Here is a 23,781-nt window from a genome sequence, read left to right as displayed (position 1 = left end):
TATTGTTAAGATGTCAACTTTCCCCAAATTCAATGACAGATTCAAAGCAATTCCAATCAAAACTCTAGCAGGCTTTAAAAAGAATATTGGCATGGAGATTCTAAAATTTTTTCAAACCACAAATGACCCAGAATAGCCAAAGCAATTTTATAACAGAAGAACTAAGTTGGAAGCCTTCTACCTAATTTCAGAACTTACTTGAAAGCTGAAGTCATCAAGATAGCATGTATTAGTCAACAGACATATAGATTAATGAAGGACAGGAGAGGGTCTAAAAATAAACCCAAACATCTAGGATTAATTGATTTTCAAAAAAGGCAACTGAATAGGGGCAAAAAGGAAAAAATATTTTCAACAAGTGTTGCTAGAATTAAATTTCTGTATATATATGTTTAAAAAATTAACCCTATGTCACATCATACTCAAAAATTAATTCAGGGCTTCCCTGGTGGTGCAGTGGTTGAGAGTCCGCCTGCTGATTGATGCAGGGGACACAGGTTTGTGCCCCGGTCCGGGAAGATCCCACATGCCGCAGAGCGGCTGGGCCCGTGAGCCATGGCCGCTGAGCCTGAGCATCCAGAGCCTGTGCTCCGCAACGGGAGAGGCCACAACAGTGAGATGCCCGCATACCGCAAAAAAAAAAAAAATTAATTCAAACCAGACCACAAAGCTAAATGCAAAAGCTAAAACTTCCAGAAAAAGACAAAGGGAAAAAAAAAATCTCTGAGACTTTGGGGTAGGCAAATATTACTTAGAATATAAAAAGCATGAAGTATAAAACAGAATAACTGATAATCTGTACTTCACTGAAATCAGAAAACTGTGTTCTTTGAAACACACTGTTAAGGTAATCAAAAGACAATCCACAGAACGGGAGAAAATATTTACTTCGCACATAGAGAAGTTTTTCTAGACAATGCAAAAAATAGAGTACACTCATAGGATAGTACACCCAGTTACTTTCCAAAGTGCTGAAACCAATTTACCCTCCACAGTAAGTGTAAAAGAGTTCTAGTTGCTCCTAATGCTTGCAGAAATTTGATAACGTCAGACTTCAAGTTTTCAGTTTGGTAGATGAGAAATGACAGTTCATTTGGCTTTTAATTTGCATTTCCCTTATAATAAGACTTATCATCTTTTTATAGGTTTATTAGCCATTTTTATTTCCTTTTGTGGAGTGCTTTTTCAATCTTTACCCATTTTTCTGCTCTGCATTTGTCTTTTTCTTACTCAGTTGTGTGTGTGTGTGTGTGTCTGTGTGTGTGCTTAACAATCTCTTGTCAGTGACCTGTGTTATAAATACCTTTTTCCTCTTTGTGGCTTTACTTTTTACTTTCTAAAAGGTATTGCTGATTATAGAAGTTTCTAATTTTAATGTAGTTGAATTTACCCATTCTCTTTATTATTTGGTTGGGCTTTCTGTCACCTGTTTACAGAATTGTTCCCCATTCCAAGGCTAGGCTTTCCTATATCATCTTTTTAAAGTATTATTGTTTTAGCTTTCATATTTAAGTCTTTATATAGAATTGATTTTTTTGGCTATGATGGGCAAGAGGGATCCAATTTCATTATTCTTCCTTATGAATAGCCAATGGTAAGTATACCATGTATCAAAAAGTCTAGCCCTTATTTCACTGATCTACAATGCTAGATCTATAGAGTCAAATTCCTATGTATACATAGAACCATTTCTGTGCTGTCTATTCTGTTCCATAGGTCTATTGGTCTGTTCTTCACCAAGATAACACTATAATAATTGCTATAAATTTATAATAACTTTTGATATAAGTAAGGGAAATCCCTCCACCTTGTTCTTCTTCTTTAGAAATGTCATGGCTTTTCTTAGCTCATTGTCTTATCATATAAATTTGAGAATCAGCTTGTAAGTTCAATAACAAAAAACAATGACAAAGACCCTATTGGTATTTTATTTGGAATGGTATTGAATTTATGAAACTGACATTCTTATGATACTCTTATCCATAAAAGTGCATATCTCCCTATTTAGTTAGGTCTTTATAAACTACTTCAATAAAATTTTTAAAAATTTTCCTAAAAGTCTTGCATATTCTTTGTTAAGCTAATGCCTAGATATTTTACATTTTTGCAGTACTGTAGAGGTTGACTTTTTTAATAATTACATATGTCAAGGGGTTATAATTAGGATTAAATAATATTTATAAAGTACCTAAGATAGTGACTGGTATATTGTTAGTGCTATATATGTTTACTGAATAAAACAAAATAAATCACATATTCCATTTATCTCTGGTGTGTTAATTTTAGAATAATTTTGACTAGCTATTAAAAGAACGATGTTGAGATTTTTAGTGTTTGTGTGAGATTTATATATTAACTTGGGAACAACTGAGATATTTACCACGTGGTATTATCTTATCCATCCAAGAACTACATGCCTTTTTATTTACTCAAATATTGTTTTATTTCCCTCAGTGACATATTGTAGTTTCTTCCATATTTCTTAAGTTTATTCTTAGATATGGTCTATGGTACTTCTTTTGGTTGCCATTATTATTGAGATCTTTAAAATATTTGTAAAATATGAGCATCTATCATTTTATTTTAATTACACGAATATCCACTGTAAAAAAAAAATGCTTTTACACAAACAAGTGTTTCTAGTAAATTTTTCCTAACCCCAAATTCCTTTAATTACTGGGTAAGCTGAGTATTTTTTGGCATCTTCATTCCTTCCGTGATAAAATGCCTGCCTATAGTCCTATTCTGTTTTTGTTTTGTTTTTTAACTGGGTTGTCTGTCTTTTTCTTCCGGGTTTTTAGGGTCTTAGTAGTTCGAAGGGTCTTTCAAAAAATGATGATTCTCTATATTTTCTATTTTGTTTAGTATTATAAAGAAAAGCTACAGATTTTTGAGTACCTGTGTGGCTGATTAGTTGTCTGGATACCCTTGAGTGATAAGATCTACCCTAGGTCTTAAAAGCATCACTACCATGACTGCTATGTTTAAAACCGCACTATAAAGGGATAAGGGTAGAAGCTGGATGGCTCGGCAGTAATCCCAGTGAGAAATGAAGGTTTCCAACCAGGGTGATAACAGTAAAGGTGGTAAGAAGTGTTGAATTTTGGATATATTTTGAAGGTAGAGCCAATAAGATTTCCTGATGGATTAGATGTTGTCCGAGAGAGGAAGGAATTAGGGATGACTCTAAGAAACTGGAAAGAAAGTAATCATCAATGAGATGGGACAGGCTGAAAGCAGAGCAAATTTGAGTGGGCAAATGAAGAATTTTGATTATCATTGAGTTTTTGAAGGATATGTAATTTCTAGTTTTCAGGTATTTGGTGTTTTGTTTTGCTTTTAAGAGTCTAGCCCTGTTTTTTCGTTTTTAATTAATTAATTAATTAATTATTTTTGGCTGCATTGGGTCTTCGTTGCTACACACGGGCTTTCTCTAGTTGTGGCGAGCGGGGGCTACTCTTTGTTGCACTGTGTGGGCTTCTTATTATGGTGGCTTCTCTTGTTGTGGAGCATGGGCTCCAGGAGTGGGGGCTCAGCAGTTGTGGCTCGCGGGCTCCAGAGCACAGGCTCAGAAGTTGTGGCGCACGGCTTAGTTTCTCTGCAGCATGTGGGATCTTCCCTGACCAGGGATCGAACTCGTGTCCCCTGCATTGGCAGGCGGATTCTTAACCACTGCACCACCAGGGAAGTCCCTCTAGCCCTGTTTTCGTCAGTTTCTCTTTGTGGATACAATGTCATGCCAAATTTCAACTTCTAAAACACAGAAAAGTCAGTGCTGCTGTGCTTGAAGGAGATTTAAGAGCCCAGGCAGTCACTGAGCCATCTCTATGGAGTCCCAGGATTCTACAGAACACAATTTGAAAACCAAAGGTGTAAGGAAAGAGCTCTACATTTATTGATTTCATACAAGCATTCATGTCCTCTAATAGATTCGAGCTCTGGAAGCTCCCAGTTGAACTGGGTAGCACCAACAAGTTCACCAGCACTTACTGTATGATCATGGAAGCTAGAGTATAAAGCACTCAAACAGTCTTGGGCTCCCTACCATTCAACATCCTTGGAAACTGTGTTTTTGAAGGACATGGCAGGGAATCTACAAACAAAGTTACGAAAGGTTTCTATTCACTTCCTACAAAAGGCTTTCTAAGGGAACCATCAAAAGTTCTGCAGCTTTTGAAAAGGTTAAACTAGATGTTCCCCTTTGTCCCTTTTTGATATAAAATTGTTTGAACTTACAGAATTAAATATGTTAATTACAGCGACCCTGGAGCACACATATATAGGACATACAAATGTGAAGGAACCATTCTGCAGAGCTGTCAGAAAACTTCAGACCAAGGTTACTTAAATATCAGATATAAGAAAGTCTTATGCAAAATAAAAGGGTTGCCACTAGCAATACAATGCTAAAACCTGTCACTGAATCTGCAACTCAATCAAGGTAACTAGTACATACATTAGATGGTTGGCAGAGATTTATACCAACGCTGCATTACATTCTAGACCAAAAAATTGGTATAAGGCCTTTGTACTACATCTTATAAGGATATAGATCTCAGAGTACCACAGATGTTATATTTAGCTACTGAAATATTTTTAACAAAGTCACCTCAAAGCCCTTTTGTATATTAAATGGACCACTAACAGAAAGGACCACTAACAAATGTTTCAAATAATGTACAGGAAGGTTGGCAATTTTTTTTCCGTCAACAGCCAGATAATAAATATTTTTGACTTTGTAGGCCATACAATCTCTATAGCAACTACTGCTGTTGTAGTGTGAAATGCCAAACAGTACGTAAACAAGTAGGTACAGCTGGGTTCCAATAAAATTGTATTTGAAAAAAATAGGCAAGGGGCGAGGGTTGATCCATAGCTATGGTTTGCTGGTCTGTGGTCTAGAGTACAACTACATCAACATAGCACAAGTCCACAAAGCTGGACACGTGTGGGGAATGAGTTTTGTGGAAATAACTGTAGCCTGGTATGCTGATATGAGGTACCCATAAAGAGGGATGGCAGAAAAATACTTTAAAGATGCTCAGTTTCAAACATGGCATAACAGTGGAATACTAGAACCTTTAAAAGCAGAAAAGCAACTGGTAAAGAACAATGAAAATAAGATAGCAAGTTCAAGTGGCAGTAATAAACACAAGCTCTGTAGTTAGAATAATAATAAATCACTTTAATAATTTCACAGAACTGTGTAATTTTAGATGGAAGTGGCCTTAGAAATAATCTTGTCCAGCTTACTCGTTTTATGGAAGAGGAACCTAAAACCCATAGTGTAGCAAATTAACAAAAAGAGTTGCAAACTAAAACTAATTTTGGACAACAAGGATGGGATTACATAACCAAACAGGGTCTGTAATGCAAGCGTCAGATCTCAGTTAAAACGACAAAGCTGTTATACAACATGAATTATTTATAAGTAAAAACAAGAGTAGTGAAATTTCCCATTTGATCTGAGCTTAGTATGTTGATGTGGTTAAAATGAGAAACAGGTAATAAATATGTAGAAATTCATCTAAGTAAATAATATACAAATACATAAGAATACAAATAAATAATTACAAAAATATTTGGCGTTTTATTTCAACACAAGTATAATAATATGACGAAAGAAAAGTGCATTTTTATATAAATCCTCTGGGAACTAATACAGATTACCACAAACAGTAGGAATCAGTATGTATTGTAGAATATAATATCATGGGCTTTGGGGGCAAATTGCATCTGGATTCATATCCTTTATAAGACAGATAACCTTAAGGAAGTTATCTAATTTTTACGAGTATCAGTTCACTCATATATAAAATGTTGACAGTAATACCTACCTTATAAGATTCTTAGGAAGATTTTTAAAAGTCGTCTATACACATATAAATGTCCCAATACATAGCAGATGTATTTCCTTTCTTTATTCTTCTATACACGATTCTGGTAACGATAATAATAACTAACGTTCAACTAACACGTGTACGTCAGGCACTTTTCAAAGTGCTTTGCATACGCTAATTTACTTATCCTCACAATACTCTGTGAGGTAAGTGATATTATTATTCCTACTTTTCAGTTAAAGAAACAGGCAAAAGCATGTAAGGCCACACAGCTACTGAGTAGTGATTCAAGATTCAAACCCAAGCAATCCAGAATAATGAAATTCCAATAAAAAGGCTGAACTACCTAAAGAATGAGCTCTGAGAGTAATATAAATGTCACTTATGCACTCTGATTAGTTCCCACTACCTCCTCCACTTCAAAATATAAAGAAAATTACAATTCGTGTACTAAGGTAGTTTAGTGACCAGAACTACCATAGAACACTCAATGTAAAATAACTGTGAAGGACTCTATATTCTACTGGGTTCCTCTATTCTGGCTACGCTACAGATGAAAATCACATATGAAGCTTTAAAAATAACATAGATGCCCAAACCCCACCCCTGACTTTCTGAATAGGAACTCCAGGGTGAGGCTCAGACACATGCATTTTTAAAACATTCTACATATGATTTTAGAGCATAGCCAGAATGAAGAATTACAGTTCTAAACACTGAAGGTGTGACGGCAACGCAAGTCAAGTGGCATCCGGACCAGGATGATTTTCAAAGGTAAAATTACATGCGAGAAGTGGCAGTAAAGAACAGGGGATGCTGAGTTAGGACAATGAGAAGAGAGAATGAGGTGGACAGTGGGGTAAGAAGCCAGGCAGGGAGGCAGGTCCCCTCGCAGGTGCCTGGAAGGCCAGGTTAGACACACAAGGGTAAGCAAATGGAAATGCAGACTCTATGGCCGCAGCGGCACCTCAGCAACACCATCTGATGGCTCTTGTGTGACCAGTGAAAAGATCCATTTTTTTTGGTCACTGCTTACCCTTGCAAATGCAACAATGCTTTCCTCATCATTGTTGCTGCTTTTTTTCATAACTCGCCACCACTGCTAGTTTTGTTATTAATTGCAATTCAGTGACTTGGTCCCAATCTTGCCGAATAAAACACCTGAGATTTGGCTTAACTTTCTCACCTTAAAATGTAGGAAATAAATTCATTATTACATCAACTTCAACCAATATTAATACAGTCATTAAATAAAACATGAATGGTTAGAAAGTACACAAAGTATATGGGGGATCATTTTCACGACAGTAGACCACAACAAAGTAAAATCAAGCACAGCACCAGAATAATGTAAAACTCTAAATACAGGTTTCACAGAATTTAAACATTCCTGAGACAACATCTAATTGAGGCTTCCACTTGGTGGTATTACAACTGAACTAATCAAGAGGAACATAACTCTATCTTGTTTCAAAAAATCATAATAACAAAGAAGCCATTTATTCCGACAAACTCTTGGGGTTCTTAACTGTTTTTATTTTAATGACTGTCTCTTGAGAATTGAATGGAATCTGGAACATTTTTCCAGAACAGAAATGCAAGTGCACATAAACATAGCATTTTCCAGGTAACATCAGTGACACCATGCACCTTGGCCAGCTGAAGAATCCTGGCGTTGTAGAATTCCTAAAGACCCACTGCAGGGAAAAATTCATTTTCTTTCTCTGTTCTAAATATTTCACAACATAGATGCAAACCATTTCATAAGTATGGAGATGTGGATTTTGTACATGTTTATCCCTCTGTGGCACCAGCAGAGCCCTAAACAAATGATTCAACAGTGCTCCTATTTCCAGGTGAGCTGCTGCTTGCTGACATGCCCCTCTTTTGTGCAGCACCACTTCTGAATCACACTTGTTTATAACACAAGACAACTGTGTGAAATGGTGAACATACACTGATTTAGATTTGGAAGACAAGCGTTCAAGTCCAGGCCTGACACTTTTTAGCAGTATGATGTTAAAACGTTTGACCTATGCCTTCAATTTACTGTCTGCAAGAAGAAAGTTTAATTCAACTTCATCAATGTTCAGTGAGTACTGAGCAAAGCTTCAGTGTCCTCATCTGATAAATGGTAATAGTGTTTAATTGATATGTTTTGAAGATTAAATAAGATAATACATGTAAAGAGCTTAGCAAAATGCCTGGCACAGAGTAAACGCTCAGGAATCAGCTATTATTAATGTGCCTCATGTTGGATAAAATATCTGTCTTGCAGGGTAACAAGAGATACATATGGACTTGGAATAGACAGTGTGTTAAATAAATGGTGGTACCTCTCTCCACGTCTGTGGACATAAGGGGGAGCTGGGACACACAGGAATGAGTAACATGCTGAGCAGAAGCCTGGAGAGGCTGCCCATCTCCTCCCCTCCACGATGGAAGCAATCGCTCCCCAAGCTCATGCTGCTGTTCAGGGCTGAAAAGACTCAGCTGATTCCTTCTGTGGGATTTGCCCCAGGATGAAAAGAGCTACCTCACCCAAGATCACACCCCTTCCTCAGGGCACCACAGATCCAATGACTGAATGACATGGGACTTAAAGGCTGAGGCCTTAGACTCAATTCAGGACAAGTCCAAAGTCTATCCCAGCTCCAGAGTTCCCAAGGTCACTGAAGCTTTCTAGGCAATTGAAATGCAATTCAACTTCTCCCTCTGCCCAGCCCTGCCTCTTTCACTCCCTCAAGGTACTGATCCCAAGGATACTCCCACACGCAAGTCTGTCTCAGAGTTGGCTGCCTAGGGAAGTGAGTTACGACACTTGCCCAAAGTCAGAAAGCTAATGAGAGATCAAAATGTGATCTACTACAGATGCGCCAGCATCATTCCACAATTATAAAATGAGAAGAGACCAAATGAAAGAATGAACCAAAAGACCTAGAAGGTAACATTATAAATAAGTCCCTAAGATATTCTAACAATGCTTCATTTGTGGATTGGAATAAAAATTAAGGAAGGTCCCTATTGAAGTTGAGTTGATGAGACACAAGAAAGCATCCATCCCTACATGGAGAGGAAACTGGGAAGATGAAGAAGGGAAATTTCCTGGGATGTTTTCCATTTCACTTCAGAAGCAGAGACTAATTGGACCGAAAGGGGCTTTAAAGACAGAACAGTTCCTGCTCTTTCTTTTATACAAGAGGAAACTGCAACCCAGAGGGTCGCTTTGCTTCCCAAGAGTACAAGGTCACAGAGTAGCCTGGTCTAGGCCTCTTAATCTCCAGAGTCCTTCAGCTTTGTCTTCAATATGTGATTTTGACACTTTATGTAAAATGTAACACCCACAAAAGATTCATATATATTCCAACATAAGTATAAAATGTATTATAAAACTATGTATGACTTTTGAATTAGGCATCAGTGTCTCTCCCCGCCCTCCCCATCAATATGGATGATTGGAATTTGACTACATTATGAGTTTTCACAGAATGGCTTTACGAGGAACGCTAGAACTCCAGCAATTAAACTTCAAAAAATATTGTATCTTAATGGCCTTATCTCAGAATGAGGATAATAATTATTATCTCATTCAACAGGATGCCATAAAGACTAAATATTTAATGGTAAGACATTCTAAATGCCACATAAACAAATACCATAGCGATACATACAGTAACTTCTGGCAGGTTAACATTATAGCAGGTTAATATTACACAGAACTCATTGAAAAGAGCCCAAGTAACACACAGAACATTTAGACATCTGACTGTTTCCAATCAAGAGAGCAAGATGTGGGACTTCCCTGGTGGTCCAGTGGTTGGGACTCCTTGCTCCCAATGCAGGGGGCATGGGTTCAATCCCTGGTCGGGGAACTAAGATCCCACATGGCACAGCCAAAAAATTTTAAAAATAAAATAAACTATCTATAGATTTCAAATAATCAAAAAAATTTTTTAAAAAGAGAGCAAGATTTAAACTGATAAACATAAGTTTAATCAAGACATCCCAATTCTTAAAAATCCCTGTGGTATGCAAGTCTACCACCAAGGAATCTAAGACCTTTGAGGGAAAAAAAGGACAATGGGATGGAAGTTAAAAGAAACTCAGGGGCTTCCCTGGTGGCACAGTGGGTGAGAGTCCGCCTGCCGATGCAGGGGACACGGGTTCGTGCTCCGGTCCGGGAAGATTCCACATGCCACGGAGCGGCTGGGCCTGTGAGCCACGGCCGCTGAGCCTGCGCGTCCGAAGCCTGTGCTCCGCAACGGGAGAGGCCACAACAGTGAGAGGTCCGCGTACCGCAAAAAAACAAAACAAACAAACAAACAAAAAAAAGAAACTCAGGAGATCTTGAAAATACTTTAAAATTATTAAAATAAAATAGGGCAACCATAATAAGAGGAAAATAACACGGACATTTTATACATTTTGAACTTGTTCCAATAGGTACTATATTATTCATTTTTATATACGATTTCTGCTTGCTAAGAAACCTCTCAGAATCTGTCTTTTGTTACAATGAATTATAAATATTATTTGCTAAGAAACATTACCTTCTGCCCTATCTACATCTATATTCTTTATCCAAAGTGCTCAAAGAACAAACTTGATTCCAAAAGGCTTCACTATTTTAAATGTTTGGGTAAATTTTATTTCCCTTGCCTGGGAAAGTTGAGGTAGCCCCAGGCAAAAGTCCCTCCATAGCACAGCTCAGCCCAGGGTTTCCATCATGTCAGAAATAGGCTTCGGGACCCCTTTACTGTAGTTCAGCTCCCTGAATTTTAATAAACCAGAGAGCAGTACTAAGACCCTTTGGTTCTTTTATCAATTCCTAGGGCTTCTTTGAAAAATCTCTATTTCTACTGTGCTATAGCTTTTTAAAAATTGCCTCTTTTCAACTAACCCATTTCCTCTTTTTCTAGTTACAGCAGTAACAATTTGCAGATGAAACTATAAGTCAAAAGAAAAGACCTACAGAAGCAAATTCATGAATATCAGAATTTCATATAAAGATAAACTGTGGTTAGAAAACAGACGATAACAGTATTAGTCTAGATAACTAAGATAATGTGGTGTAAACTAATCTGCCTAGCAACCATCCAATGGCTTGGATGAAAATCAGTCAGCCATTCATTAATTTATGATGTTCCTACATTTATATACAGATACTAATAAGCTATATGAAAATTCCAGAGAAACAACATTTATGTTTACTTTCCTTGCAGGAAAATATAAAATACAAATGAATGCTGTTGAAATATTATATAAAACATGTTGGACTAAATCAGTAGCCTTCAAAATAAGTAATCCCTTCAAAAGGGAGCATCTTAAAACTTTTCAAGGAACACATAGTTTTGTAAGCACACGTAGTTTTAAGGCAAAGTTAGTTTAAAGGAATTGATTTCGGGATGGTAAATATGCAAATTAACACCTTCACTAAAACTGTGAGGGTAGAAATTTTCTCTCTTCAAGGAAAATAATCAAGGATGTAAGATTTCTGACATTTAAAGGAAAGTCTGTCATGCAGTTTTTTTAATGGATGATTATGGGTATCAAACAGTTATGCCGAATATTCTACTGAATATATTTAAAAGAACAATAGTTTTATTTTTAAATGTCAATATTCACAATATCCTCAAAATTATATCTTTTGCAAATGTTTAAACTTACTATTAAAAAGTTTTAGCTGTCACACTATGGAGAACGGTATGGAGGTTTCTTAAAAAACTAAAAATGGAACTACCATACAACCCAGCAATCCCACTAATGGGCATATACCCGAGAAAACCATAATTCGAAAAGAGTCATGTACCACAATGTTCACTACAGCTCTGTTTACAATAGCCAGGACATGGAAGCAACCTAAGCGTCCATCAACAGATGAACGGATAAAGAAGATGTGGCACATATATACTATGGAATATTACTCAGCCATAAAAGGAAATGAAATTGAGTTATTTGTAGTGAGGTGGATGGACCTAGAGTCTGTCATACAGAATGAAGTCAGTCAGAAAGGGAAAAACAAATACCATATGCTAACACATATGTATGAAATCTAAAAAAAAAAAGGTTCTGACGAACCTAGGGGCAGGACAGAAATAAAGACACAGACATAGAGAATGGACTTGAGGACATGGAGAGGGACAAGGGTCAGCTGAGACAAAGTGAGAGAGTGGCATGGACATATATACACTACCAAATGTAAAATAGATAGCTAGTGGGAAGTAGCTGCATAGCACAGGGAGATCAGCTCGGTGCTTTGTGACCACCTAGAGGGGTGGGATAAGGAGGGTGGGAGGGAGACGCAAGAGGGAGGAGATATGGGGGTATATGTATACGTATAGCTGATTCACTTTGTTATAAAGCAGAAACTAACACACCATTGTAAAGCAATTATACTCCAATAAAGATGTTAAAAAAAAGTTTTAGCTGTCAATATAAAAATGTGCAAGGGATTAGACATTTCTTGATACTCATTAGAGAGATGGTGAGCAAAAAAGTTTGAAAGCCACTGGACTAAATCATGTCAAGGTTTCACTAACCTCTAGTATTCTGTCAAGATTCTAAATAAGGCTCTCTCTGTATAAGTCCTAGGCTATCTGGAGTGACACGGAAAGGTTGGGCCCATTAAAGAGCCCTTGGTAGAGAAGGTGAGATTTGAGCAGGGTTTTATGAATGGAAAACAGGGAACCTGAAGAACCTGGGAAAAGATGAAGAGGCCTCTGCAGGAGAGCGGAAGTGGACGTGCCCGGGGGGAAAATGGGAAGAGTGTGGGTTTTCAGGTCGCAAGAAGCTTGAGTTCAAATTCAGGTTTTACTACATTTTGGCTGAGCTACTTTGAAGAAATCTTCATTTCTATTTTGATGATCAAACGAAGAGACAGAAAATAAATTTTTAAATTATAAACTAATAGCACATGTTAGTCATTAAACCCTTTTCCACCAGAAACCACTGAGCAGTAGCAGTTTACACAATGGTCAAAAGCATGAGCTCTAGAACCAACAGCCTGTGTTAAGACAAAAACTGCCATTTCCTGGAGGAAGGATCTCAGCCAGGTTAACGAAACCTCTCTGTGCTCAATTAGCCTTACGTGTAAAATGGAAATAATTGAGGAACAGCCCACTTGATAGGGTTATTGTGAGGATTAAGTGAGTTAGTGCATGTAAAGAGCTTAAAATCATGCTCAAAAGAATTATGTGGTTGCTTTATTATTGTTGGTGGTGGTATTCCTATTATTACTCCCTGATTCTCAATGTCAAACAGAGATCAAGAGATTACCAACCACTAATACGTATTTGTTGGATTAAGAATCTAAAAAGGGGTTGGGGTCTGGTGGGGAGGGAGGATAGGCAGGCCGCTAAGTCTGTAGGAGGGCTTTAATAATAAAGCCGCCAATATGGTTCCCTGGTTTCTCCGGAAAAGTATGTGACAATGATCTAGTGAACTTCTCTGCTGTCATAACTAACAAAGTAGCCTATATCTTTTCCCCTTGCTTAAAAGCCAAAACCCCAAAAGAACACATTGCAATTTATGCTACAAAGAATATCTTGATATAATCGGTAGGATTATATTTGGTAGTTAAGATGGCACATTTGTTAGAAATGATTCTGCAATATGGTAGGTACATTCTGTCCTTACCTAAGGGAGTTCTGACACTAAAGGACCAAAAGACCTCATTATAAAATACCCTTACCTATTATTAACATACCAACCACAGAACCAAAAGTAGCAATATGACACAAACCCTTTGAGCTCTGAATGTAATTTTTTAGTCATTATTGGAATAATTTTATTGGAATACTTTTTAAATTACAGAAGTAATTCGTAGTTCCTCATTCACATTCTTTAAAATACATATATATATATTTATACACACATACACACACACACACACACACACACACACACACACACACACACACACACTTTTTAAAAAATAAAAAATTGGTTTTCCACCCCTGACTTTTCAAATCACATTCAGGACAAGATGCATAGTTTTTCAGAAATTATTTTAGAAGTTAGAAGTTTTGGCTAAAGTCTTGACCAAAATGTGGAAACACAAAGCTCAGAAATGTGTTATTTTAAGAAAAGCATTTAAAAGACCATGTTTTAACTTTTAAAAAGAAGTCCCAGAACTATAACTACAGGGTAATGTGCCAAATAGATTGTGCTGCTTTCCAATGTCATTTAAGCATTCTATCTGAGCTAAAACTCAGGATATGTTCAATATTCTGAGATTTTGTTAACAGGTAATATGTACTGAGAAGCAATAGATCGGCATTAGGAATTTTTAACTTACAAGTATGTCTGGCCAGTGAGTAGTTGGATCCACCACTAGTCAAACCAAATCCCTCAGGAATTTGACTAGAGCTTCGAGGTCTGGTCAGCAGTTTAGGAGGTTCAATTTCTGCACCAAATTCAGCTCCTATTACTCCTAGTAAAACAATAGCAGTAGCTTGCTTTCGTCTTTCCTCATAAGATGTGGAAATTTTTTTCATTTGTGGGACACTTGATAAGCAACCTGAAAACCAAAACATAAGAATAGAAATTAAAAGACTATCAGTACATATGATAAGAAACACATTCCAGATTGGTCACTCAGGAATGAACAGGCTTTTCAACAAATGGCACTGGAACAACTGGTTTTCCATGTGCAAAAGAATGAAATTGGATGAAATGGTTAATGATGGCTAATGGGTACTAGGTTTTTGAGATGAAAAACTTATAAAATTACATTATGATATCTGCACAACTCCAAATATACTAAGAATCGCTGGATTCTACATTTTAAAGGATGAATTTTATGGAATATAAATCATACCTAAATAAAGCTGTTTTTAAGAAAAAATTGCTAACTCATTTATTAATTTGCCCACTAACTTTACAAATATTTATCGAGCACCTACTCTGGGCCAGGGAATTGCAAACGGGAAAATAAGTAGTCCAGGTTCTCAAGAAGCTCACTAGTACATACAAAAGGAGAGCCTGTCCACAAAGGAGGAAATGCTGAATTTAAAACTCAAAAGATAAGTGGAAGTTTGCCAGGAAATAAGAGAGATGGACAACAAGATGAAGGCAAAGGATGAATATTTTGTCCAGATGGACCAGAATGCAGAAGCCCAACCCACCGTTTGAAGAAGTACTCACAACCTGGGCAAAGCTCAGTATAATTTCATATGCAGAAGAAATACCAGCATGACACCCAAAACATAATGGAGAACAATTTGAAATCTTTATTAAAGTATCAGTAACTAGGTAATGGGGAATTACATTCTTAACACACAACACTACTTCTTAAAATTTACTTTCCCAGCCTTTCTCTAAGGTAACTACACCTCATTCATTCTCCCAAATGCTCCCAAGATTTGGTCTTTTGCTCAGTCCTACCCTTTTCTAGTTCTACTTGTTTCTGTAAGTGGTCTACCTTTTATTTTTTTGTTTGACATTTATTATACGATATCACAAACATCAAAAGAATTACATTGAGAATATATAAAGAATATCATGAAATATACATGTATACAAGTAACTTTATAAAATCTTAATGTTTTCCATAGGTGCTTGCAGATTTTTAAAAGTAATTAATTAATGTGGATATAACTAAAGCCTACCATGGATTGTGTCTTGACTTTACTATGCCTCCCTCTTGCCCTAGAGGTCACTATGATCCTGACCTTATCAAATACTTTTAATCTATCTATTATATCTATATCTATATCTATCTATTATATAACCATATCAATGTTACATGAAATGTATATTTTCTGGCCTTGAACTATGCTTGCATTCCAGGGGTAAACTCAGAGAACATGGATGAATGGAGATCAATAGATAGATAGGTAGGTAGGTAAATAGGCCAATAGACAGACTCTGAACTAAATTTGCTAATAGAGTTTTTTGAGTTTATGTCCATAGGCAAGATTGAACTATGATTTTCTTTTCATGTACTATTCTTGTTGGGTCTTGGTAGCAATATAATACAAGCCTCCAAAACTGGGTTAACTTTCACTCCCCAATTCTTTGAAAACAGTTAAAGGATTCTTGAAGTTAGATGACAATTCTCCTCTAAAATGACCAGGGCCTGTGTCTCAGGATGCTCCCCTTCTCGAGTCAGGGAGTAGGGGATGCAGGGGCAGGGAAGGTGCAAGGGTGGAAGAAGGAATCTTTTTTTATTATGAATTCATTTTCTGTAATACTTAGTTATTTGATTTTCTGTTTCTTCTTGAATCATTTTGGATAGCTTATAGTTTTAGAATTACCCATTTCATCTAAGTTTTTAAATGTATTGGTCTGAAGTTATTTAGAGTGTTCTCTATGATTTAAAAATCTCAATGGTATCAGTTGCTATGAATCCTTTTAAGTATTATTTCCTTGTGCCTTCTCTAATATTATTTTTCATGCCTTTCTTAATCAGTTTTTCTAGAAATATATATTTTATCAGATTTCCAAAAATACTGTGGTTTTGATCTTACTGTTTCAGCTTTCTATTTCACTAATTTCTGCTGTTGTTTTTATTATTTCTCCCACTTCCTTTAGGTTTTCTCTCTGTTCTCTCTTTCTCTTTGCTTTATTTCTAGGTTCCCAGATTGAACACAGCTCACTTCTTTTCATTATTTTCTATTATGGTTAACAGTACAAGTCACATAGTGAGCACCCATTTTCCTCTACTCCTTTAATAATACAACCTCAATTTTAACCGAATAGCAATGTATTCATATTCTTTCCATGTCCTTCCAGGAACCGAGGAAGCCATAAACTAGCTCCTGGCCTTAAGCTCTATTCATTGCATATTTTAAGTCCTCTTTGCTCATAGGAGCCAAAGCCTGCTTCTGGAAAGCAACTATTGGTTTTAGTCCAGATCACTGCATTTCTATTCCATTACTTGTCCACAACGATATCTATCTTTCTTGAGCCTAGTTATGCCTTGTTGGTTTTCTATTTGTATATTTAATCCATCATAGCTATACATTTGGTACAGAGGGATTTCAAAAGTGAACTTCTGAAGCCATCTTGATTGGAGGTCAGCTTTCTGCTCTTTCTAATATTAACCCATCCAGCTTTTCTGGCTTCTTTCAATCCATTGTTCTATACATTAATTAAATCAATACAGTGAAGGGTCCTCAGAGCAGTATGCCAACCAAGAAATTAGCAGCAGGGGCCTCGGAATACTTTTAGATGTTTTATTTTGTCTCTTCGTTTGTTTCTTTTTTTCCTTTTGTCATTCTATACTACTGCAAGTAAGGCAGGGAATGACAAAAGGGGAAGCTAAATAGGTACTAAAACAAGAGGCCTTGGTACAGCAAGCTGAAGACTTTTAACTTTAGGCTAATGGAAAGCCACTGAACAATTCTGTATAAGCTGGTTACTTGAGATTTATTGTCAGAAAGCTCATGATAGCAGTAGTATGGGAGGGGGACTGTGAGGTAAAGCAAGACTGGTGTCAAGTAGAAGCAAAAGACGGCTCATGCAATGGTCAAGTGGTGACCGGCGGTGGAGCACCAGTGGTGGCAGAATTCACGATTCATTCCATCAGCTACTCAGTCATTCAGCATATAAGGACCAAAGATGGAGTGTGTGCATGGCATTATGCAAATATGAACTAATGAATTGACACGGGATGAATTAAGATGAATTAATAGGGATAAGAAAAGCAAAGTCCCTGTCCTCATTGAATTTAGAGGCAACTAAACAGGAATTAGAAATGTAAAGGTGAAAAATCAATGAGAACTTTATGGTCTAAGAGAACAGTACGTGTAAGAACCTAAAACAAAGAATTTGTTGATTTCTATTGCAAGAGTAGGCCACGGGGCTGGAATGCTACGAGCAAGAAGGGAATGGTAGAACATGAGGCGACAGTCAGGAAAGGGGCAAATCATAGATGACTCTACTGGTCATATTCGCATTGTTCAACCCTTTGAACAACGGAATTTAGGGTGTTAGAAAAACACTCTGAGCGTGTACGAAGAATGCTGGAAATGAGATGAGCAATAAACAGGGTATTGTAGAAATGAAAGTGAGAGATTCAGGTTGGTTTGGTGTTGGGATGTTAAATAGGAGATGCAGAGAAGTGGATGGCTTCCAGATCCTGGTGAGGTCTGGGTAGTTGATAGAAACACTACAGAAAGATATTTGGTGTCATGCTCTGAATCCTTTAAAAAATCCTCATTAACTAAAACAAAAGTAAAACAAAATTTTTAAAACCCTTGCAAGAGAGGTAGGTCTGGCCCTTCCAGAAGCCAAATTAAAAAAAAAAAACCTAGAGCACAAGGCTTCTTAGTATACTTAAATTCCATTTATTTAGTTGTGCTGAGAGACAGAATAGGATGTGGGCAAGAAGACCCAGCTGAATCTAAGAAATGGAAATGGAAAGATATTACAAAGATGTTAAGAGGTGGAAAGGAATCACTGAGTAAAAAAGTGGCATTAAAGCACTTAAGGAAAAATGGGAGATTAGTTATCTAGGAAGCTGAGGTGGTAACATCAAAGAGTAGTTACTGTTTATTTGGATTCCAAGAAAATTTTGGTGCGATTGAGAACGAAAAAGATTTGCTCTTGTTGTTGCTATAGTTTCTTAGCTTCTGCATGTCACATTTTATTGTTTAAAAAAAAAAGTTAGTTTAGGAAAATTGCCATTAGTTTTAAAGCATGTATAGAAAGACAAAATCTGAAATGAGACAACAGAAAATAGGTCCATCTTTAAAAATATTCTAATTCTTTCATGTAAAATTTTAGCTATTATTTTCCTAATTTGCTTTATTGTGTTTGGTGTATTTCAAATCACATGCAGACAACTTTCTAATAATGTTCCCCCAATGTTATAAAATTATTTTATAGCTTCCAAAGTCATAAGTCATATTTCATGGATTAACATTTCTTGTAAAAAGCCTCAATTAAAATGTTTAAGAATATTTCAGTTACATAAGACATCTCTTCCAATCTGATACCATAGTATGCATTTCTGTCTCTTCACGGATATTTTTTCTAACTTTTTAAAGACAAAGAGGAAATGTTAGTAAAAGTATTAGCATGTACACGTGAGTACAGATTCAAAGTATGACACTGATCTGTGATAGTTTATAGTAACCGAAGGGGGAAAACACCCTAAAAGCTTAACCATACTAAAAAGGAAGAAAAATCAATAATCACTGCCTCTGTGTTTAGAAGGATGAAAACAGACCCTAATTCTAGACAAAGTGATATTTAACAGTTTGATAATCTATACCTCAGCACATGCATTTAAAACCAACTTTATTTCTGTACAGGAACAGACACAAGGAGTAAGAGCTCTGGGCGACTACATCTAGATTCATGTAGTACATATTTTATTCTTTACATAGTCTTCTTGAAACAGGAAGCCAACCAAGCTCCCCTCCCCCCTTGTCTCAGCAAGAGCATGCTCCATAACAATAGTTCAAAGGAAAGCTCTATTCTGCAGTTGCACTGATTGTTCTGTCAGCTGACCTCTGCAGAGGGGAATTGCTAACCGCTGCCTTGCTCCTTAGCTGACAAATGAATGATCGCAGCTCCATCTATTTTCACTATGGCTGCCTCTAGCCCAGGTGCTCAGACAGAGAGCCCGGTGTGACATCTTAGATCAAGATGAATTGGCACAAACTCCTGATCCAAGATTGTTTTATACCATTTAATTTAGTTTCTTCCCCTGCTTGGATGAGCACAGCTCTGGTTATGGATTTCTATTCTAATGTACTGAAGCAGGCCCTGAAAGAAGCCAATGAAGCAGCTGCTGGAGCAAGGGACTGCAGGGATACTGATCAATAGGCAAGGCATTGACCCCAGCCGGTCAGCCTCTGCAACAGCCATGCTCGAAGGGGGAGGGGGCACGGAGCACACATGGGCTGCTTCCAGTAGGAAATTAAACAACAGGGGCATTTGGAGAGCTCCACCTCCAGCCTGGTCCCCCTCCTCCTCTATGTTCCTTTTGTTTAATTACCTCAATCTTGTCCTAACTCCCACTTCCTGGGAAGGAATTAAGACTTTAGGGAAGTTTTAATAATGTTCTTTAAAACTGCCATTTGTAAATTTTATTCTTAAGCTAATAGAAAGAATCATAACAGGTGCCCTCAGCTAAGTGGCCAAAATATGAAATCTTAATTAGCTGTCAAGTACATCTCTTGGTGTAACTTAAAGTTTGGCATGTGCACAAGCTCATAAGAACACTGTCCAACTGGCTATGAACACTACTGATGCTGAAATTCTATGGTATGTAATTTTTATCAATGCTCAGGGCTGAAAAGATGACAGCTCTTTGTTAACATGGAAAGAAGTAAGAACGAGAAAAGGATCCCCTAAAAGAGACACTGACTGATTAGTAAATGTATAAGGTGACAGATGCCCATCCCTGCTACTATTCTAACAACAACACAGCAATTTCTGATTCTTTATTTTTTTTCAAATTTGGAAACATTTTAAATTATTGGCTTCGCCTGTGTTTTCTCCTAAATAATACAAGATATACACAATTAGCTGCAATGTTTTCCTACAAATAAGCTGACAACCAAATAGGAGATTCTGAGATATTAAAAATAAGATAATTCTGCAAAAGTATATCTTTCTACAGTTTCATTCATCTCATGAAAATTTGGTGTTTTTTCACAGAGACATGCCTCCATTTAATCATGCTAAAGGGTGACACGGAGATCCATTTTCCTGACAGGAAGGTTGATCACCCTATCACAGTAAGAAAATTAATACCTTCAACTAGCCCTGTGTGGAAAACAGAAGCTACCTGCAATGGTAAAGGACATAAATGTTCTAAATTTGAAGTTGCAGACAGAATACTTGTTCTGTGTGAAAATAATGTTTCCTCATTATTGGGTTACTTTAAACAAAATATGAGCCTTTGATTTTATTAAAACAACCATTTAATTCATACAGTGTTCCTCAAAAGTACATAATTGTCTTTAGATTTAGCATAAATGACCCTAGCTTTCCAGGAGCAGGAGTAAATCCTTTACTTACAGCTTAACTAGAACACAGGTAAAATGTTTGAGAAGTTTAAGCTATTTAAAGGGCTGCGAGATATTGATTACTTCATTTAAAAAGCAGTCAGAGAGTGCAACCAAGAGGTCAAGATAAATTTAACAGTTTGAAGCACTTTACTAAATAACTCTAAAGATCATGTTAATTGGCTTTGTGCAGTTCCAGGGTAAAATTAATTTTATCCTAGCTTACAATAAAAGGATTAAAAGACATATTAAGTTCTTCAGTTTTAACTGGAATAGGAATCAATGGATTTGAATTAAGGCTAAGGGCGGTTTTATGAGAGATGGCCTACCAGCAGATACTTTATATCTGCTATTAGCCATATATTGATGGAGCTCTGTTATTGTATTAGGTATTAAAACCTTAGAGAAGAATATTCCACCAATTACTACTCTGAGAATATACTTTAAGAATTGGGTGATTTGACCTGGAAATATTGCCATCAAAAATTTGATTCTTTGTTTAGGATTCAGTATCAGAATGCTTTTTATAGCTGACTTATCTATGTTACAATGTCTATAATTCTAGTAAAAATTGATGAAATGATGTAAAGTCCATCACAATTCACTTCGAGATTATAACTATATTTAAAACTGTATTACAAGCATTATCATTAGGGTTTTTAAAACCAAAACATTACATTCAGATTAATTTTAGCACACCAACTTTATGCTAGAAATTCCTGGCAATAATAGAGTCCAAGAGACACTCATAATGATACAAATATTTCCTGCATTTGATATAAATTTCAATATACTCTAAAACATCACTCTCAAAATTCAGAAATATCTATTTATTATAGTAAAATGGAAGTACAATTTTAAATGCTTTTTCTTCACTTTCATTATTTAACAATATGTTTTGGAACTATATAATAGAAAAATAAATTGCTTTTACTATGAGCTGCCTAGCAAAGCAAAAAATACAATTCGTAGTTAATAGGTATATGTGTTAATATATTATTAAATAACTGGCTTTGTAAGACTTTATAGGAATGACTGGGAAAAAGTAAGTTGCAAGATCTCACAGCAGAAAACTATTCAAAGGGCAGCATGTAAAGACTACTTAAAATAATAATTTGGATTAAGCTAGAAAATAGTTTCTACTGTAGTTCTTTACAACTCTTTTATGTGCAGTAAAGTGTGTCTGCTAATATTAGGTTATGATTAATTATTAAAGAACAAAAGTAAATTTAGCAAAGTGAACTTTGTTAACACAGGCAATCTTAAAGACAAGGGAACTTTCAGAATTAAGACACATGATTTACTATTTACAGTGTGAAGCTCTACAAATATTAGCCAATAAAAGTACAAAAAATTTCTTTCTTTTTTCAGACCAGTAAAATATTCTTCCAAATTTTCATTTTTATCTGTTTCTCTTTTCTCAGCCCCATTGACATTTTAAATGTGATGGGGTATTATCAGCAGATATTATGAAAAACATATATAAAATTGTATATTAGGTAAAGATGAGTTTAAATAGTACAGGACAGTGAAATATGTCAAATGAAAATATATTTTAATACATTTCGGAACTTAAACAACAGGAGTACCTAAAAGAAATTAGATCTTCAAATGTGAGTTGAGTTCTAATTGTTTCTTAGATGTACTTTAATAAAAATAATTTCTACTTACTTCTGACTGACTACTATCTAAATTAATATACCTAGTTGGCTAATGGAATATTAATTTATTTTTAAGATATGCCTTTTAAATAATTATACTGTGCTAATCAAAAACATTAATTTTACAAATACATATACACACTGGTGTACATAATTATATGCACACACATTAAGTATACAACATTCTTAGCTTTAGTGTCTTGATACCCTGAGCTAGAAGCGTATTTTTGAAATTTTAAAATCTATGTTTTAAATCATAATGAGAAAAATGTTGGCCCTCGGTGGCATTTTCACAGTTGTAAATAAATTGTTTCCACATGTTTAGCCGGAGCATTCCCCATACCTACTGGCTGCTACTCTTAGGGTTGCTTAAGACTGGATAAAGTACAATGCCATAAAAATGTCAAATTTTACTCCATATGTAATTGTAATCTTCCAAATAAGCTTTATTAACAATAGTTAAGGACTTCCCTGGTGGCACAGTGGTTAAGAATCCGCCTGCCAATGCAAGGGACACGGGTTCGAGCCCTGGCCCAGGAAGATCCCACATGCCACGGAGCGACTAAGCCCGCACACCACAACTACTGAGCCTGCTCTCTAGAGCCCGTGAGCCACAACTACTGAGCCCCTGTGCCACAACTACTGAAGCCCGCGCACCTAGACTCCGTGCTCCACAACAAGAGAAGCCACCGCAATGAGAAGCCCGTGCACTGCAGCAAAGAGTAGCCCCCCGCTCACTGCAACTTGAGAAAGCCCACTCACAGCCACGAAGACCCAATGCAGCCAAAAAAATAAATAAAAATAAATAAATGTATTTTAAAAAACACAATATTTAAAAAAAGGAAAAATCTTTTGATATTAATTTATTTTTAAGACAATTTGGTCTTAAAATGGTATAGTATTCCACTAATTAGATTTAAGTTTCCAATATACCACAGTTTGCAGTTGAATACTTCAAAGATGAATTTGTTAAATGGAAACATAAAAAGACATAGATTGGTGACAATCAGCATGTGAAAAAGAACTCAAAGATGTCACTCTCTTTGGTGGTGAATGCAGGTTTCATAAGCTCACAAAGAGAATCTGAGTCTATGCCGTTGAAAACTTATGTAATTAAGTTCCTTTTCTTAAGCCACGTGCTTTTATATGAATATTATATTATTTTCACTTTTGTTGACACAACTTAGAACACTGAAAAATCTTCCATTTTTTACAAAATGTGGCAAATAAATTTTGATAATATGGAAAAACAATAAAATGGCAGATGGTTATATGGCCAACATGTAAATTTCTACCTGTGTTTCTGATGTAAATAAA

At 36.2% G+C, this 23,781-nt stretch overlaps 1 protein-coding gene across 7 annotated transcripts in view; it reads right to left on the bottom strand.

Moving 5' to 3' along the window:
- Positions 1-23,781, bottom strand: part of WDR7 (WD repeat domain 7) — a 375,177-nt gene that overhangs the window by 149,799 nt on the left and 201,597 nt on the right. For 6 of the 7 annotated variants that reach the window (XM_089895232.1, XM_089895231.1, XM_089895230.1 and 3 more), the window contains one exon: positions 14,137-14,358. The exons of the other annotated variant lie outside the window; for it this stretch is intronic. In XM_089895232.1, coding sequence (XP_089751358.1) covers positions 14,137-14,358 — 222 coding nt within the window. The remainder of the gene's footprint in view (positions 1-14,136; positions 14,359-23,781) is intronic. 7 annotated transcript variants of the gene reach the window in all.

The sequence above is a fragment of the Delphinapterus leucas genome, chromosome 14 (genome assembly GCF_059928025.1).
Source record: "Delphinapterus leucas isolate spDelLeu-1000000601 "Yukka" chromosome 14, BTC_Dleu_Yukka2, whole genome shotgun sequence".
In the NCBI taxonomy this organism is placed as follows: Eukaryota; Metazoa; Chordata; class Mammalia; order Artiodactyla; family Monodontidae; genus Delphinapterus; species Delphinapterus leucas.
This window is presented reverse-complemented; position numbering and strand designations above follow the sequence as displayed.